General features: G+C 40.0%; 2 protein-coding genes across 11 annotated transcripts in view; one reads left to right on the top strand and one right to left on the bottom strand.

Annotated features, from left to right (window-relative positions):
- Nucleotides 1–19,446, top strand: part of CYBC1 (cytochrome b-245 chaperone 1) — a 52,694-nt gene that overhangs the window by 7,168 nt on the left and 26,080 nt on the right. For 2 of the 4 annotated variants that reach the window (XM_020966724.2, XM_020966725.2), the window contains 6 exons: nucleotides 927–1,048; nucleotides 1,302–1,343; nucleotides 2,771–2,844; nucleotides 4,007–4,103; nucleotides 6,362–6,506; nucleotides 8,180–12,345. In XM_020966724.2, the coding sequence (XP_020822383.1) occupies nucleotides 964–1,048; nucleotides 1,302–1,343; nucleotides 2,771–2,844; nucleotides 4,007–4,103; nucleotides 6,362–6,506; nucleotides 8,180–8,309 (573 nt within the window). In that variant the 5' untranslated portion in view covers nucleotides 927–963 and the 3' untranslated portion in view covers nucleotides 8,310–12,345. Of the gene's footprint in view, nucleotides 1–926; nucleotides 1,049–1,301; nucleotides 1,344–2,770; nucleotides 2,845–4,006; nucleotides 4,104–6,361; nucleotides 6,507–8,179; nucleotides 12,346–19,446 lie in introns of those variants that run through there. The other 2 variants (XR_013487140.1, XM_020966726.2) reach the window with 1 other exon arrangement.
- Nucleotides 13,941–19,446, bottom strand: part of HEXD (hexosaminidase D) — a 39,992-nt gene continuing 34,486 nt past the window's right edge. For 6 of the 7 annotated variants that reach the window (XM_020966718.2, XM_020966719.2, XM_078155750.1 and 3 more), the window contains 5 exons: nucleotides 17,570–17,652; nucleotides 16,760–16,838; nucleotides 16,557–16,658; nucleotides 16,280–16,369; nucleotides 13,941–15,855 (listed from right to left, as the gene is read on the bottom strand). In XM_020966718.2, the coding sequence (XP_020822377.1) occupies nucleotides 15,687–15,855; nucleotides 16,280–16,369; nucleotides 16,557–16,658; nucleotides 16,760–16,838; nucleotides 17,570–17,652 (523 nt within the window). In that variant the 3' untranslated portion in view covers nucleotides 13,941–15,686. The remainder of the gene's footprint in view (nucleotides 15,856–16,279; nucleotides 16,370–16,556; nucleotides 16,659–16,759; nucleotides 16,839–17,569; nucleotides 17,653–19,446) is intronic. The other variant, XM_020966717.2, reaches the window with a different exon arrangement.

The following is a 19,446-nucleotide window of genomic DNA, read 5'->3' as shown; positions in this document are numbered from 1 at the left end:
AGCCTACTGATCTGTGTTCGCACTGCCTTCCCTGACAGTGTCCCTTTCCTAGTGCTCACAGGGTTTTGATTGACTTTTTGCTCTGGACAAAGGTACTTTCTATGTTTCTTTTTTAGATTTCTTAACCATTACTCAATCTGGGGCCCTTTTTAGAGCATTGCTAGATTAATATGTGGGACAGATGGGTTTCTCTTTGACCTTCCATGTTGCCATCTTAGTTGGAAGTCTACAAAGCTTTGATGGGTTGTATCTTGAATGGACCCAATATTTTTATATGGACCCTCTAGTGCAATAGAAAGAATGCTTGATTTCTAGTCAGAAAACCAGGTTCAAATTTTAACTCTGCCACTTTTTACACGTACAGCCTTGTGTAAGTGACTTAAACAGCCGTACACCTATTTCCTCAACTGCAAAATGAAGGGATGTGGAGTACATAACTTCTCAGTTTCCTTCCCACTCTGAATTTATTATCTGTTGATATCTTTAAGATATCTTTTTCTTCTTGTCTTATAGGAGAGGGTCTGAGGGAATATTGAGGCAAGGGGTGAAGTCATTGTGATATCTCCTAGACTTTTAGAACATTAGAACTGAAAGTACCTTAGAGATTAGTCCAACTCCTTCATTTTACAATTAAAGAAACTGGAGCAGAGGTTGTTTGACTTGTCCAAAGTCATAGCTTGCTGTCAGCTTTCCTGGGATTAGGACCCAGGTCTTCTTAGTCCTAGTGGTGTTTTGCTGCATTCTTCATTAGTCTCTAATAATAATGCCTAATAGAGTACCTAAAAAAGCAATTGAAGAGCACTTAACCAGAATGACTAAATGTTTCTTTGATTATTTGGATCTTTTTTTGATTATTTGATCAATTATTTGGATCAGTAATGATTATTTGGATCATTTCCATCCAATTCTGTGTTCTTCTCTACCAGTCTTTTCTCACCTTGGGAGCAGTTCCAGAAGCCAGGCATGTATATGCGGGTAGAGACCCGAACTAGCTCCCTTCTCCATCTGAAGAGGTCTCCTGGTATCCGATCCTGGTCTCTTCTTGTAGGTAAGCACAGTATACCTGGCTCTGAAATGGAAATGCCTTTTCTTCTTCTTCTACCTATTTTCCTTTTCACTACTCACACCTTCCCTCACAAATGGGAAGGAGTTATTTGTTCAGAGCTGTTGCTTCCTAGCTTCTATTTGTAAGCTCTATGGGGGGAGGGAACAGAATCATCTGATGTTAATCTTCTGGTGGGTGACTAGAGACAATCTGGGGCATTATTTCTAACTAAAGTTTTTTATTTTTCTTATTTCAGGGATCTTGTCCATTGGCTTGGCAGCTGCATACTACAGTGGAGGTACAGTGGCCCTGTTGCTGCTTGTTAAGGATTTATTTTCCTTTTTTTTTTTTACTTTCTATTGTCTTAATTTTTCACTGATGTTCTTCTAGCATTTTTATCTTTATCTATGCTGACCTCTTCTGCTTCTTCATTTCCTTAAGGTTGCATTGATAATCAGATCATTAGTCCAGTCATCAAGTTTTTATTGAGCACCTTCTGGGCAGGCTTTCCCAGTCCCTGACTCTTCAACCTTCAGTTGTATATTTGTCATGTCAAACTCAAGTAGAAATGGAGGCCATTGATCTGTATATGAGGCTGCAAATTCACTTAGTTTTAAAATGTAATATTATCTTTTTTTCATGTTTTTATTTGTTTTGTTAAGTATTTCTTACTTACATTTTGATTTGTCATGTCACACCTGGGAGTGTTGTGGGCCTGTGAATCTGTGAGCTGCATGTTTGTCACTTCTGTTGTACATCATCAAGAATATGACTAACTTTGCTCACCACATTGTATTTTGTTTCTATTAATAATTGTGTGACATCCATTGGTATGGAGATGTTTAAAGATGAATTTTAATTTATCCAGGAGGGATTTAATGAATTTATATGTTTTGATGCCCTTTTTACCCTCTCGACCCACATTAGAATTAAGATTAGAAGTCTAGTGTTCTTTTTCTGGCTGGAAATTGGCCTACATGTGATATAATTCTATTTTGGTATGCCCTGAGTCTCTTCTTTCCTTGGAGTTGCCCACTTATCTTCACAAGAAACCTGAGTCTCAGACTGTAAGGGCATTTCTGTTCATAAAATCATAGATTCTTAGCGGTAGAAGGGACCTTAGATATCATCTAATTCAAACCACTCATCCTACACAGAAAGAAATAAGGCCTAGACAGGGGAATTGACTTGTTCAGTATTACACATTAGCAGTGCCAGATCCATGATCTTGTCTCTTGGTACATTGTTTTTTGCACCCTACTATATACCTAAACATGGAACTGGACATGTATGAGACTAAATAATTACCCATTTTTCTTTTGGTTTTAAGTAATGAGTTCAGCGCTTTAGGTTCCAGGATTCTTAGAAATCCTCTAAGCTCATCCAGATGTTAAAAGGAAGTACTAATTTGTCTCCAATTTACAAAGTAGCTTGTCTGCAGGCCATGCTCTGGGTATGTTAGGAATAGGACTTAAAGACTAATGTCTTTAAGATCTACAGAGAATTTTTCCTCCCTCTCTCCTCCCCTTCCCCCCTCCCTCTTCTCCTCTTCCCCCATTAACTGTAATTGCTACTGCTGTTTAGGAAGGTACCACAATGGTAACCACCCCATGGAGTGGGTGAGAGGAAACTTCTATGACTTTCTGGGCTTGTTTGCTTTCAGTTCATTGTTGGCTTCTCATTTTTGCCATTCATAGCTGTTTACTCTGGGTATTTGCTTTCTAGATAATCTAGGCTGGAAATTCTTCTATGTCACAGGGTGTCTATTTGTGGCGGTGCAGAACTTAGAGGACTGGGAGGTAAGGGCTAAAGTAAACAGAGGTGGTTGATGGAAGAATTGGGTGGGAGGCTCCCCAGGGCAGGAGAAAGGCCAAGTACTCTGTGTGGATTAAGGGGGAAGGTCATTACTGACTGAAGTACATCATGAAAGATTTCATGAAAGAGGTGGTGTTTGAGTTGGGCATTTTAAAAGTTGGGTAGTAATTTATTGGAGGAAGAGGGGAAGGGAGGGCAGTCCAGGATAAAGACACAGAATATAAAAATGCAGTGAGCATTAGGGCACTAGAGAGTAGCCTTGTTTGGCTAGAGCAGTCTGTGGAGGAAATATGCTTGAGGGTCCTGTAACTTCTTAAGAATCCTCCATCATTGTAATTGTTTTTAGTGGCAGTTAGGATTAGAGGATGCCCCTTAACAAATCTGGGACTATGAGAATCTGTATGGTGCTGTTGCACAGCTTTTACTCTAACCTAAGAATAGGTTTCAATAATGATCAAACTCTGTGCCCGAAGACATTTCTCCCATGTCTCAAGGAAAGGTGCTCCTTTTGAGGTATCAGGTCATTATGCCTCCTAGCACCACCAGTCAACTTCTGCTTATTTTCCTCAGAGTTCTTTTTACTTGTGTTAGAGCATGATGCTTGCCTTCTTCCTAAGGGAAGGGTGGATGAAGTATTAAGAGAGAGCTAGGGCAAGGGCTGAATATTCTCTCTCAAATCATTAAACCTGAGAGCTGCAGTTCTGTCCTTATCTTCTCTGCTAAAATCCACATTGCTCTGTGATATCTTGGTAGTTTCTGTTGTTTCTGCAACAGGGATGATTACTCTGGCTTTGGCTCCTTTTTCAGTCCCCAAATTAAGGGAATCAGACTTGTAGGAGAATGTTTGGCTTTGTTAAGTCAAGGTGTTGGGATTTGTCTGGGATGGGTGGATGAAGGATATTTTTCAATTTCTTTCCCTTATTATTCCCCTCTGAGAAATGTGTTTGCTTTTAGAATAGAAAATAATATCTGACATCAGGAAATCTACAGTGAAATTGAAGGATTAGGGAGATAGTATAGGACTGGGAACTGTTAGTCATAATCATTAAGTAGTAGGGGGACAGTTTTATTTCTTTTCTGGAGGTTTGAGTGAAGTTAGTGTGTTTGTTGAACTCAAGACCTCAAGGTCTTTTTCTATTTTTCCAGGAAGCCCTATTTGACAAGACTACTGGGAAAGTAATCTTGAAAACATTTAACCTCTACAAGAAAATACTGACAGCTTCTAGAGCATGCCATGAGCAAGGTAAGAGTTGTATTACATATGCTTAATTAAATATTGGAGTGGAATACAAAAGGGCCATTTTTGTTTATTAAAGAGTCTTTTTGGTTGGCTAATCTAGAGTTTTCAAATTGACCTTTTAATTCAGCAAGGTGAATGGAAGTCCTTAGGCTCATAGATTGGAAAGAAATTCATCTAGTATTTCCCCCTTTTTTTAGAAGTGAGGCTGTAGGTTAGCCCAGAAAAGTAAGGGACTTATCCAAGGTCACATAAGGAATAAGTGGCAGAATGAAGATTCAAACCTAGATCTTCTGACTCCAGATATGCTTTTTCTACTGCACCACATGGCCTTTCATGTTCTTAGGTATTATGATTTGGTCTATGAAAACAAGGTCTGAAGACTATTCTTTTGCAACAGTATGAATTTTCTAAACCCAGTTTGGCCATCATTGTCTCTTTTTACTTTTAGAAGCAAACTTTTACTTTAGGAGCAAACTGGAATAGCACTGAAACTGCTTTTATATTATTAATCCTATAGTCAAGAATGAAACTATTTGAAGGTAATAGAGATTATTAACCCTGCAGTCAGGAGTTAACTTTTTTCCCACTGTTCTGTAGAGACCTTGATGGCTCCCTGTATGCAGGCACCTGGCTTTAAGTATTGTCTAAATAAATATTGATGCCATGTTAAGCTTATCTTGCCTTGTAAAACAGAAAACTGTAGCCATGGGGTATCAGGACCTGCAGGACACTTAATGGCATGTTAAAACTTCCTTTAGGAATCCTAACATCTATCAAGAACTTAGAGGCAGGGGGATGAGAGAGAGATGATATGGTCCAGCTAGCTTAGTATCTATCTCCTTTCAACCCTATAAATTTAAAGAGCAAATGAGAAAGGAGGTTCTACTATCATAATTTGCAATCATATGATATAAAAGAAACTCTGAACCTTGCTATAACTGTCCTTTGCTCAGGGAATGTCCTGGTCCTGGTTGTATGTCTCTTTTCAGGTTAACTCTGTTTTGGAGTCTGTTTTTTGCTAACTCACCATAGTAGTTGTTCATTTAAGATAACTTAAAGCAGTTTTGTTACATGTATGCACTAAATCTACTAGCTTAGAACCTTTTTCCTTCTCTGTACCCATTTAGTAAGGCTGATCTTGGATAATTATGAACAGGTAAAGTGTATTTAGGTCCATTGACTGTGCTTAGAGGCCTTGTCTAATCCTCTCATTTTACAGATGAGGAAACAGTCCCAGAGGGATTAAGTGACTTCCCCAGGTCCTTTGATTCCAAATGTGATGTTCTTTCTATTATACCACATTGTAACTCAAGGAGGAAGTTGAAATAAATGAAAGAAGTAAAAAGGCTAACTATGTGATTGGAAACCAGAACCAGATTTGCTCCTCAGTGGAAAAATAGGTCAATTATGATCAAGGAGGATCTTGCTTTTTTTTTTTTAAGCCAATTGGGGTTAAGTGACTTACCCAGGGTCATTTGGCTAGTGTCAAGTGTTTGGTCTGAGATTGGATTTGAACTCAGGTCCTCCTGACTTCAGGGCCAGTGCTCTATTCACTGCGCCACCTAGCTGCCACCCAAGGATATTGCTTTTTGCTGTAATATTATTGTTTTGACTCCATGTTGGGGAGAATATGAAACAGAATCCTCTAACACACATTGGCCTGAAAACACTGCATATTATTTAATAGATTGAGAAACAGAGGTTGCTGAATATTTCCTGTTGTTCCTGGGTACTTTCCAATGATTGAATTTCTTCAAACCACAGAATCTCATCATGTTATTATTGGAAGGAACTTTAGAGATTAGACAATCCAACTCCTCATCCATAGCTGAAGAAACTGAGTCCAGGGAGAGGAAATGACTTGCATAAGGCTTTTTATCCAGCTCGTGTGGAGTCAGGAATGGGAGTCAGTGCTGTTGATTCTCTTGTGTTGAGTGAAATATGTTTACATTGGGGCAGCTAGGTGGCACAGTGGATAGAGCACCGGCCCTGAAGTCAGGACGACCTGAGTTCAAATCCGGCCTCAGACCAAACACTTGACACTTACTAGCTGTGACCCTGGGCAAGTCACTTAACCTCAAGTGCCTTTTAAAAAAAAGAAATATGTTTACATGGAGTTTATGAAAGCTTCAATTCAGAGCTCATCTGTTTGAGGCTTGGGAGAGGACCCATGATGGCCTTTAACATTGCCATTATCATTCTGTGGTGTCTTCTGAGATTTGACATTCTTACATGACTATTAACTGTTCTTATCTTTTCAGTGGTGGTTGGACTGAATGATATTCAGGATGTGAATGTCATAGAGGAGAAAGTTCGATATTTTGGGAAGGGCTATACAGTGGTACTTCGGTTTGCAACAGGTTTTTCCCATCCTCTTACCCAGAGTGCAGTGATGGGTCATCGGAGGTAAGACAACAGTGTCTTGGGAATGAGGTGTAGCTAGGGGCAAGTGGTGAACTTCACTCCCATTGTCAGTGACATTTAGGTCATATTTGTGTCTACAGCAGCTTAGAACTTGTTTTATTTTGGATCTTCCTTCAAGTTACTGACATAGTTGTTCCATTGTCTCTAATTCTATTTGGGTCATTAGCACCCACATCCTAGGATTATAGGACTTAGAGTTGGAGGGAACTTTAGTCACCATTTAGTTTCAAACACCTGATTTTACATATTATAAATAATTGAAGGTTCATAGAGAGAAGGTGACTTTGGTGAAGGTCACACAGTAAATAACTGAACGAGCATCTGAATCTAGATTCTTTGACCCCAAATATGATTCTCTTTTAAATATACCACACTACTCTGTTTAAAATCATGGTTGCTGGTAATACCTAGACTTTCTAGCTGCCCCTGAATCATTTTTTTTTTTGTGCTTTGTAATTCATTCCAACGGGTGTGCCTTTTGGATCCCACCCGGGATAGACTCTACTGAGAAAGGGTAGTATCAGAATAGCTTTTTTCCTTGGGGCTTTCCATTAGGTGATTTCTTGTTACTACTTTTTGAATCCCTGAGGAGTAGAATGAAAACAAGGACAACTGTCACCATTTTACAGACAAGGAAACTGAAGGCCAAGCAATAGAGACATCTGGATCAAGTAGACCAAATTGGCCTCAGGTTAGGCATATACAGTCCTTCATTTGGGCAAAGAAACTGAGAAAGATGAAGGACTTAAGCATAGCTTTGTATAAGAGCCAAAGGCTTGGCACTGCCTATGGTAACAGAAACCTGCATTTCATAATGAAGCTTCAGTGAAGCTGTGTTGAAAGCTAAATCAGAGTGTGGTTATACAATCAACTCTAAAGCTGTCATCTTCCTGGGTGATTTCAAGTCAAATATGCTTTTTATGTTCCCTCAAACAACCTTTTGACTCTTTAGGGCCTGTGTTGAGGTGGGCAATAAGGTGTTCTGGGTCAAGAGAGATGTTGAAAGTGACTCTGTTCCACTTCATGATTCCTTTATCATTGCAAAACTTTTATTCCTTGAGGCAGGTCCTAGCATTGACCTGCAGTGATCCTCAAGTTGGCACACAAAGTATTTGTTTCTAAACTATTCTAAAAAGGAAGAAATCAATAGGTAGTGGTACCTGATTTCCTTTGAGGTTCACTTTTGGCTATAACCTTCCTGTCAAATAACTCATAGATTGAAAGAACCTTTTTATCTGAAAAATTTACTGTCTTAGAAGTCCAAAAGGCTTCATAGCTAGTTTTGGCTCATACTATATCCTCTTTCCTTTCTTATGTGTGGGGAAACTGAAGCACAGGTTAGCAGAGTGACTTGTCCAAAGTCACACAGCCTGTAGCAGGACCATCAGCATTTCCACCCTCAAAGTTTGCCTACTTTCTGAGGGTATTATTTATGGTAATGTTAATCCCACACATTGAGGCAAGGGGAGGTAAGAAAGGGAGCAGAATAGAATGAAAGAGAGATGGATTGTTGGAGGAATTGGGGGTGAAGAATGAATCTGCTGCTTCAGTTTTCCTGGGCTGTTATGTATGTGTGTAAAGGATTTGGGGATGGGCTTATGTACTTTGGTATAACTTGAATTCTTCCCCTTCCATCTTCCCACTCCTTATCTCAGTGACGTGGAGGTAATTGCCAAGCTTATCACCAACTTTCTGGAGCTGCACCAGCCAGAGAGCCCTAAAGACTTGTCCCAAAGCAGCGACACTGAGACCAGTGATGTGGATGACCCCAGGCAGCAGAACTAAGTTTGACAGGGTGGCCTAAGCCACTGAGTCTGGCTGCCCTATTCTTCCTGAAGCTTTTGATACTTCCTTCCTCCCTTTTCCCAGAGCTTGCTTGGCTCCATTGATGTGAGCTGCTAACAGAGGGATCTACGTTTTCTTTCTGCTTCTCTGACCAGATTGGATCTTCAACCATATGGCCATTTGTTGAGTTCGTCCCTTCCTTCCTATTTGTTGTGTAGTCACAGAACTTAAAGGGACCTTAGAGACTATCCAGCCCTCTCACTTTACAGAGGAGGAAGCTGAGGCTGAGAAAGGGGAAGTGACTTTCCTTGCATTATACAGCTTAATAAATGGAAGAGCTGGGACATGAACTACATCATATATAACTCCATTGTTCTTTCCTCTATACCATGTTGCCTTATGCCACTCTCGGGAGTGGGAGATTAGGCTGACATGTCTTCTCAGCTTTCCTTACCTAGAGTATCTGGAGAGGTCTGGGCAAGAAGGCTCTTTTGAGATTTTGCTTCAGAGATGAGAAGCATGAAGAAGTACAAAATGAAAGGACTTGAGAGGAATGAGATTCGGGGAGGAATGTGAATGTCAACCATTTGGAGTTACTTCTGCTGATATCCATGGGTCCATGGATAGATTTCATGGGACATTTGAACTTAGATGGGGAAGAAAAAAAATTACATATCTATTTTCACTAACTGCTAATTGAAATTTAGCATTTCTTTCAATTATGAAGTTTTAAAAAACCCCAGTATTCTAAGAAGGGAGTCCATACTGCATACTTCACCATACTGTCAATGAAGTCCATGACACAAAAATACTTGAGAACTGGTCTAGAGGCATTTGAATGTACTTAAAATCACATCTACAAAAATTGCTGCCTTATTATGGGACCAAGTGAGGCAGCTGGTAACTTTGGTTGTTAAATATTTAATTGCTTCTATGAAATTTTAGAGAGCTGATAGCCCCAGCTCTTCAAAGAGGGGCTTGAAGTGATTATATGGCCATTGCCAGTTGGAGAGTCTGTTCTTTGTGTACCTTTTAAATGTTTTGTCTCTGGAAATCATTAGGAAGTCAAATCTTATCCCAGCCTTCTCAAAAAAATTCTCCCCAACTGGGGAGTACAACTGTACAAGTGCTTAAATTAAAGGGTCTTATGAGATGCCAGAAGTCCTAGCTTTATACCAGCCATAGATAATGAAACCCTGCAAATGAATTGAATAGGCCAACTGAGAAATAAGATCTCTTTATACCTCCAGCTCAGGTTCCACCTCACTAAAGAGGCTGAAGTGAGTTTTGGGTGGGTATATGAAGCAGCAGAGTGTGCCTAACTGTAGAACTAGGTATGTTTTGGGGGTTATGAGTAAATGAGGAAGTTCTCTAGAGATCTCAAGGTGTTTTCTTTCATATTCTTAACAGCAACTGCCCTTTTTTAACCAGCCTATCTTTCTTCTGTCTATGGTGAACCAAAAGGATAGAATATATACTGGAGCTTGCAACACACGTCTTGTGAGGGGCCTCCTTATTGCATCCAGCTCCAATTTATTATAAATAGACTTCACAGGTGGGTTATTGTGTAGAATCCTTCCTGTTAGATGTGTGCCCAATAGGGAGACACTGGCTGCTGGTTGCATGTTTAAGTATATTCGAGAAGTCTCAGGTCATTTTGAGATCTGTTTTTGCCAACTGTAAAATATGAAGTCAGAGAAAGTAACCTTCCTTCACTCTTCCTTTTACTTCTTGGGCTGCAAAACTACAAGGCTTATGAAATGAGTTTTTAACCAAAGAAATATTACTGTTAGTCCAGAGGGGAAGCCATTTTAAATAAATGGCAGAGAAATAGCTCTTCGTTAACTCATGTCAGGTTCTAGAGATTTCGTTCCCCAAGTTACCTTTTTTACTTTCACCTTTTCTAAGCTATTTGGGGAAACTTGTATGCGGGATAGAAGTCTTTGGCCAGTGGGCCCAAGCCCAGAAAAACTGGATGAATTGTAGGCCATGAGACTGGTGGCTTCTGAGAATAGGGTTTGAAAATTCAGTTCCTGAACTGGCATAAATTCAGACCATGCTCATGAGACCTGGCCTGTTTTCTTGCATGTTGTGATGCCTTAATAGCCATAATTCCTCTGACTTGGCAGGACTGGGGCATCTGCTCTACAGCTACTTTGGCTCAGTACTACATTTTTTTCTTCAGAAAAGGGTATGTGTGCTTCTGTGTCAGGGCAGATTAATACAGATTAAGTCCTATGTAACATAAATTGGCTTCACTCTTTACATAGCAGCATAGAAACCTTCTGTAATTTGCCTTTGGATGATTCTCTTAAGAAAGGAGTAACTCAGCTAATGGGATTCTCTTTTCCTGCATTCTCTTTCCTAAAGAGTAAAGAAAGCCCAGTTTTAGCTACAAAGATGTGCCTGTCTAGAACCTTGGTAATTTGTTGTCCTTTCTAATCTCAGCATCTTCACTCCCTTGTGACTCAGTGGCTAGATGTCTAGCTCCCACAGAAAACAGGTGTGGGGAGGAATCTTGGAAGTCATCAGATTTCTTTGTGAGAACTCTGAAGACCTAGTAGGTTGTTGGCTTAACACAATGGGTTTTAGTTTTCTATCCATCCCTGCCCCACTAGTTTCAGCATTATTTTATGTTTGAGGGTTAGAACTTTGCCAGCTACCATGTCTTAACAATCAGCTGCTAAACTGAAACACCACTAGGTAGGCGAGACTCACTGCCCATTTCATTCTGGATATTCATAGCAGATTTCACATGTGGCAGGAATTAGTTTCTAGAACTGAAGAAAATGCACTGGGTGTGCTAGATACCTAACACATTACTGCATGTGGGATGAAACACCTATTCCCCTAAAGTGAAAGATGGATTGTGTAGACTGAAGGTTGAGTTTGGGTGGATCCATCACATCTGTGTAGTCACATAAAGAGGTCATTACTTGTGTGAGAGACTGAGAGCTGTTCTATTCTGTGGCCACAGTTGAACCAGTTAATTTGTTTCCTGGTCATAAGGTACAGTGAGAATATGAGTATCAGGGCATAGCCAGTTTCTGGTGAAATGGCTGAAGATGAAGTGAATTAGGCTTTCAACTTACATTTTACTAGTCAATCAAAATAGGTGAAATCCAAAAAATTTTGAAAGCTTCTTTTTAGTCATTTAACTCGTAACAATTAGCCTTTTTGCCATAGTGGCCTGCACATACTCATGTTAAATGCTCTTTGTAATTGACCATGCAAGGTAGATAGTAAGAGAAAGACAAAGAACTTTTTTCTTCCATAAGCTGGATAATTAGTCCCTAATTGGGGCTTGACAGTGACTACCTTCCTAGATGAATCCCTCGTTCAGATAAATGCCATGGGCTCTGCCATTGTACGCATCTTGGTGAACTTGGTCCTGACACTGATTCTGTGAATTAATTATTCATTGATTTACCTCGAAACACACAGAACCGGTGGGTTTACCTCTGTACCTGAAGCTCTCATTGGAATTTCTTTTTGTTGTCTAGTGCTGAAGGCTGATGGTTATTTTGGGGGCTTTTAGAAGAATATATTTCTTGAATAATTTTCAAATTTTCCTGTAAGCCTGATATTTCTTAAGGCATGTGGAAAAGTCACAGGAATTACCTCACACTTCAGGACCCCCTATCCCTAGGACCCTCCCTTCCTCTTATTAGAGAGAGTGGGAGGTGGGCTTCTGGGAGCTCTGTGCAGATCCTCCACCATTTAAGGAGGGCACTCTGGGCATTTTCCTTATCATTTTCCACCTAGCTGCTTTCCTGGACTTCATCATCTCCAGAAACTCATTCTGCAAGATGAAACTGACCCAGAAACTTATACCTTCTCAGATCATCTTTCCATCCCAGCTGCATGATATTACTGTACTAGGCCATTCCTCCTTCCACATTCTGCTTGTTATGTGTATTCTCCCCCATTAGACTGTGAGCTCCTTGAGGGCAATGAGTATTATGCCTTTCTTTGTATCCTATGCTTAGCACAATGCCTGGTGCATAATAAATGTTTATTGACTTTGAATTATAAATCTTTCAACCATATCGTGGCATTTCTGTATGATTACTGTAGTTATACTTTCTTAACCTTCATTAGTTTTCTTTCTCAGTTAAGCAGACTGTGTCTTGTTGCTACTGAAACACAGAAGGATTTATGCTTGACCAGGTGTGCTTTTGCATGGCAATGACAAAAAAGGTATTGGTGTTACACACATTCTCATGTCATTCAGTGAAACTCTCAAATTGTGTGTGTAGCTTCCTGGTGTTGCAGAGTTCCTTTCAGCTCTTAGTTTTTCTGCAGTAACAGAACACTGGGGGTGGGTGTTTGGGGTTGGCTTCTTTGTTTCTGAAGCAATCAAGTGGCCAGTAGAGTTCAAACTAACAAGTTTGTGGAAGTCTACTGGCTCTATTTCAACATCTACCCAGGAATATTAATCATTCTTGGTTGGGGAGAAAAGGTAGATTGTATTTAAAAAACACAGCTGCTGGAGCTTTTCCAGTGTTATAAAGGAAGTAGTTGTCAGTGAACCATTCCTTCTGAATGTGGCTGAGAAATCTTCCATCTCTGTTTCTGTTCCTACAAATTCTTTCACTCAGTTAACTGGGCTTCCATTCAAACATTCTCGAAGTCTAGCTTAGGCACTCACATACTCACATTATATGATTACCATTTACAGTTTCTTAATTTCCCTCCCCAGATATATTTTTCCCCAAAAGCTGACCTCAAAGGATCACAGAATTTCTTGGATTTGAAGAGACCTTAGAGATCATGTAGTTCAATGTGTTACCTGAACAGGAATCCTTTCTACAAGATCTCTTAAGAGACAGAGTCTTCTGTTTGGAAATCTTGTATGGGAGCAAGCAATCCAAACTAATGTAAGCAACCTCTTTCATTTTCGGACTCCTCTGTCAGGAAGGTTTTCCTTATATTGAGGTAATGTCTACATCTATACAACTTCTACCTATTGCTTCTAATTCTGCCTCCTGGAACCAAAAAGAATAAATCTTACATGTAACAGGCTTTTAAATACTTGACAATAGCTAGCTATCACACCCCCTTAAGTCATCTCCAGGCTAAATACCCCTGGTTCCATCAAATCCCTGTATGGTATATATATAGTCTTCAGTCTCTTCAACATTTACGGTTACCCCCCTATGAAGGCACTATAGCTTGCTGACGCCTCATTTAAATTGGTGTACAGAACTGCACACAATATTTCCAGTGTGAACACTTTAGTGCCTCTAAAAAGATTCTATACTAACTCCCCAGTGCCTTTTAAAGCAGGTAACTAAAGATTAGCAACTTCTGTGATGTCATACCAAAACCTGTAGCAAAATGGGAATAGGTGATAGTTTTTCAAGAATGATAGTAAGGAGGTGGTGGCAAGTCTTTCCCCCTTCCAAAAACACCCAAAACACAAACAACCCAACCCAACCTAAACACTTGTGTGAGGAGGGAATCCAACAGCGATTTCCCATGCAACAGGATGGAATGAGAAGACAGCAATCCTTTTGAACTCATTCCCCACTTCCCCCCAAGTACCAAGACATATTCAGAGCTCGTCTAGTCTGGAGGTATTTAACACGCAGTCTGCTGGCCACAAGATCTAGCAAAGCAAAACTTGAATGCAACTGAACTAGATTAAACTGTAATTGTTTAACAAAATAAAAACATAGTATCACAGTTAATGTGTGATTTTTGAAGCCAATATAGCCTACTGAGAACTTTCTATTTTAGTTTGGCACTACTGATCTAGTCCAATCAATAGCCGAACAGGAGTTTCCTCTCTAATATTCCTGACAAGTGGTACTCATCCAGCTGCCCTGAACTGGAAGACCTTTGGTAATGGAAGACCCCAATGGAAAGAGCCCATTCTGCTTTTGGAAAGTTCTAATTGCTGGCAGGTCTTTTCTTTAGATCTAGCTAAAATTTGCCTCTGCAATTTCTATACATTCATTGTTTCTAGTTCTGTGTTATCATTCCCCTGCTTCTGGAGGCTCAGTCTTCTCACTATCCTGATCATTCTTCTCTGGTAATATTCTGACACTTAATAGGTAAGAGGATAGAATATACTCCAAAATATTCTAGGATGAAATTGGAGTGGTAAGGGGCCTCCAAAACAAATCTTATACAATTTACAATTTTGCCTAGGGTCTGAGAGTGTCACTGAAGTAAAAAATCTTAACTGTAAATTTTGGACTCCTTGTATATAGGATAAAGTCTAAACTCCTGGAGGACAAGGTCTTAAATTCTTTATATTCCATCAGTGGATAACTGTAGTATAGAAACAGTGGTTTCTGCATAGTAGTAACTTGATTATAAAACTATCACCAAAGCCACAGGTACTTAACCTTCTGTGTAGCTTCAGTATAAATGAGTACCAGGGTCTAGTCTAGGACCAAGCAAGCTACAGGCTAGATGAGAAGGGGATGCTTATTTCAGAGTGATGGACTGTTCTTTGTTCCTGTCCTTAATCCAGCTGTGGTTTTAACAAGCTGCTTCACTGTAAATAGCCCTGAACATCAAGGGGGCCAAGTATAGATAGAAGAGAAAACAAGTCTTAAGAATAATTTCTAGCAATAAGAGTGCTTATTCCATTACATTAAGAGCAATAGGCAGAATAACAGTTTTTCTCTTTAAGCAGTAAATTGTGATCAGTATTAACTGTAACCTATACATTTTCTTTTACTTCTTCAAATTCCTTCTATTGATTATAGTTTTTACTGTGCTGTTGTCAGTAGAGGAAGTATTTAAACTTTCTGCATTTGTTTTTGTAAAGGTGCCATGTAGTAGTGGAGAAATATTCCTTTCTATTCCCATCCATTAATCACCAGGTATCTGTCATATCTGATTTTTCAATTTTTTTTTAGGGTCTTTCTTGTTTAGTTTGTCTATTTCACTCTACAGTTCAATTATTTTTTCTTTCAAGTATTTCATGCTCTTTTTGTGCATATATTTCAGTATTAACATTATTTATAGTGACTTCAAGTATAATGTAATTTCCCTTCTTATCTTTTTTGCTTTTTTACTTTTACTACCTTTTTACTGCTGCCTTGTGGAATATTATGATTGCCACTTCTAATTTTTTGGATTCACTTATGGCATGATAAATTCTGCTTCATCCTCTCACGGTAATAGCTTTTAACACAAGATCCAGTATCACGCCTTCACCCCTCAATGTCTCTTTTTAGATTCTGTCCTAGCATCACATTTTTCAATCATACCCATAGGAACCCTCCCAACCCTGCCCCCCTTTCCTCAGCACTGCTTTCATGTAGCAAAGGAGTGGTCTTGGCCATCTGTAACAATCCCCACTGGGTTAGCAGTGGGTAAACCTTCTTTGTAAGATGGGTCACTTCCATGGCAAAAGTTCTAAGACTGAGCTGCTATTGCTGCATCCAGATCTTGCAACAGCTGCTGTAGCTTCTGGATGGTGGGATGGGTGTTTTCTTCCAGCCACTCCTCTACTGCATCTGGGTAGAAAATTCTTTCAAGTGCTGCTTGCAGCTCCTGGATGACAGCATTCCACCTGGTTAGGAGACTGAAGAGAAATGGAAAAGGTTAACTATGCACCTGACACCTGACTCATTAAAAACATGAAATACTACGGGAAAATAAATAGCCTTTTTTTTTTTTGGTAAGGCAACTGGGGTTAAGTGACTTGCCCAGAATCACACAGTGTGTGTTATGTTTCGGAGGCCGAATGTGAACTCAGATCTTCCTGACTCCAGGACCGGTGCTGTATTCACTGCGCCACCTAGTGGCCCCTGGAAAATAGCCTTTTAAAAGGTTGTCAAGAAATAAAGTGAGAAGCATCTGGAGCTGTTAGTGTCTAGTACAGCGAAGTAAAAATGAATGAATTCATCTAAAGAGTCTTATCAGGTCTCTGAGTTTAAATTTTGGTTCAATGGCAATTTTAGCACAAAGTTGGGTGATGAGTCTGGCAAGGGAGCTGGCACCACTACCTTATGGCATCTGGCTGGATGTACTGGATCATAACTGGGTGAATCATCTTCCTCTTACGATGGTAAGGGCTAAACCAGCCTGTCACATACCTGTAAATAAATGCACTAGGGTTGTACTCGAGAGTCATGTGTTTATTATCCAATGGCTTATCTCAGGACATCTGATTTGTGCATCTATGTTTTGTTCCCCAAATAGATTGGGTACAGTGAAGGAAGGAAGCAGAATTCATTTATTTGGATTTGTTCTACACTCAATATTTGCTTGTTAATAACGAACCTGTTTCTTTCTAGCAGTTCATCCACAGAGTGCCTTAGGTGAAAGCTGACCTGAGTGATCAGGGCGAAGACATCACTGCCAGGGAAAGTCCCAAAGTTTTCACTAGTCAGAGAGAAAATCTTCATCAATTTCAGAACTATCAAGAGTTCAGGGCTATGAGATAATGGAGTAAGAATGATATTAGTAGGAATTGGTGGTTTTACCTCATAAAACTGTTGATTTCCAAATCCGACATCCCTAGATACTTCTCCACTATTTTTTTAACATGGTCAGTATAACCTCCTGAAAAAGAAGCATTTTCTTTAGTAAAGGGAAGAGAAAGAAGTAAGGGAGAAGCTCTTATGCAAGAGTATGCAGAGAAAGCTCCTATTTTAGGATAACTTATTCATGTTTATTGGCTTGGTTGGGAAAGCTGTTAACTCTTTGCTCAGAACTGGGGACATGAGAGAAAGCTTTGGTCAGTTTTTTGGGAGCAACTCTCAATCAGGTAATTCCTCTCTCCTTTGCTCCCCTCTAAGAAAACTATCTTGATATTTCAGGCCCCTTTCTCAAGGGCTATTTCCTACTAGTGGAATTTGTTTTAATTTCTTGGACTACAGGCCTCCAAAGATCTGGCCTTAGCTCACAAGCCTAGTGACAAGATCTAATCTAGTGACATGAACTGAAATTCAACCAGTATAAGTCTTGGTGAGATTCTTTTCCCCCCTCCTTTTGAAAGGCAGCACAGTTGCTTAGCACTTATGAAACTGTCCCACAATCTCACCCCCAAACTCAAGCAGACTTTCCAATTTAGAGTAACTCCCTTCATGAAGAATTCAGGGTAGTGGGGTAGCTATGTATTTCTTATATGAAAAGGGAAGGTCTAGGTGTGTGTGGGAAGCACTCCAACATGGCAGAGTGACTGCACACACAGCTCCTCTGTATTCCTGGGAGGAAAAAAACACCCCCAAAAATGGATTCTAGGAAAATCCTGGGGTTTGTACTTTAGGAAAACAAGGAAAGTAATACACTACCGTTTTTGAGTGCTTGCAGACATACTGCTAAGGATGGGATTCCCATAGGAAGCAGCTCACAGAGAACAGAGAAGTGGTCATACCTGGAATCCACCAAAGGAAGAAACATTTTTTAATAATGGGAGGGAACTACGGGAGGAATCTTACCTTTTGCCCCTTTGCTCAGGACATTAGCCTCATTCTATCTCTACTTAACTAAGAACCCAGCCTGGGGTCTGTGGTCAGCCACTTCATTAACATCTTAGACTTTCTTGTCCTCTTGATTTTTTTGCCCTGTCTGCCATTATAGTCCCTGGTCTGGGGTCACTTTCCCTCCCCCCCCACCCATCTTTTCTGATCCTGTTCTGTGGCTTCATATTTTTACAGGAGAAAATTACAGAAGTGTGCTCACTGGGCTCACTACAAATGTTTTTATTTCTAACTTCCTGATTCCCCAATATTGCAGATATTTTAATCCTTTCCTCATCAGTTCTCCCGCTCAGTAGATAAATTCACTTCTTATTTTACTGAGACAATTAAATGCAGAATTCCTACCACCTTGCTTTGTCTTAAAATATTTATTACCTACTACTCCCTTCCTTTCCTCCTCTCAGAAAAGTGTGGTCTTCATTTTCAAATTTCACTACTCCATCTATGGCCTTGAACCCCTCCTCTTCCCTCCTTATAAAAGTTGCTCTGTTAATTACTTTGTGGGGTCTCTTTACATTCTGCCTCTCCATTATCTCTCTGCCTGCTAACCAGTATCTTCAGATTTCTTCTATCTTGGAAACAACAACAACAACAACAAAAATGACTTCAATTTGCTACAACCCTGTCACCTTCCTTTCCCACCTAAGTTCTGGAAGGACTGATCTTTGCTCACTGATCGATTTTCTTGGTCTTCCTCAATCCCCTGAAATCTAGCTTCCTTGGCTTCTCTCTACTCACTGCTCTTGGATTTTCAGGCCTTCTCCTTAACCTGTTTATGACATGACACTTCTCACTACTTTTTCCCTTTTGAAACTGATTTCTGTCTGAGACAATTCACTCTCCTGATTGTTTTACTTCTGTTCTTTTTTTAGTTTCCCTTCTCTTGCACAGGGCAGCTAGGTGGCACAGTGGATAGAGTGCTGGGCCTGGAGTCAGGAAGATCTGAGTTCAAATTCTGCTTTATCAACACTAGCTGTGTGACCCTAACTCTGTTTGTCTCAGTTTCCTCTTCTGTAAAATGAGCTGGAGAAGGAAATGGCAAACTACTCCAGTACCTTTGCCAAGAAAATCTCAAATGGAGTCACAGAGTTGGACACAAATGAACAATAAAAATTTCTTCTCGCAGCTCATATGTGCAAACTTAAAGTTCATCTACTCCTCTGACTTCTGTATTTTGTCCTTCAGAGATCTTATCCCCTCCCACTGCTTTAGCTAACAGCTCTACAAGAATCTACATCTCCATCCCTGATCTCTATTCTGAGTTCCAGCCCCATACATCCAATGATCTGCTAATCATTTGCACTAGGAAGAGTGATAAGCATAGTAAAATATCACCTAAAAATTCAATGTGTCTCCTCACTAAAATCAGTTCCCTTTCCAGGTTTCTCTATTTCTATATGTGATATAATTATTCTCCACATTACCCAAGCTTGAAACATTGCACTCACTAGATGTGGCTTCCCCCTGATGACACAGACTCCCTGGCCACCCTTGCTTGCCCTGGCTGCACCTTCACTCATTTCCCTTGATTAGGGTCTGGTCAAGGTGGTGGAGTTGAATACTCCTTCATCACTAGGTAAACTCTCCTCCTTTGAGGTCCACATAATCTACATCTACCATCCAATTAAAATCTTGGTAGTTGTTATCTACAGACCTCCAGGACACCCCCCTTCCTTCTCGACGAATTT

Source organism: Phascolarctos cinereus, unplaced genomic scaffold, assembly GCF_003287225.1.
Source record: "Phascolarctos cinereus isolate Bilbo 61053 unplaced genomic scaffold, phaCin_HiC Scaffold_5;HRSCAF=322, whole genome shotgun sequence".
Lineage (NCBI taxonomy): Eukaryota > Metazoa > Chordata > Mammalia > Diprotodontia > Phascolarctidae > Phascolarctos > Phascolarctos cinereus.
Note: the sequence above shows the minus strand (reverse complement) of the source record. Positions and strands in the feature narration are given on the sequence as shown.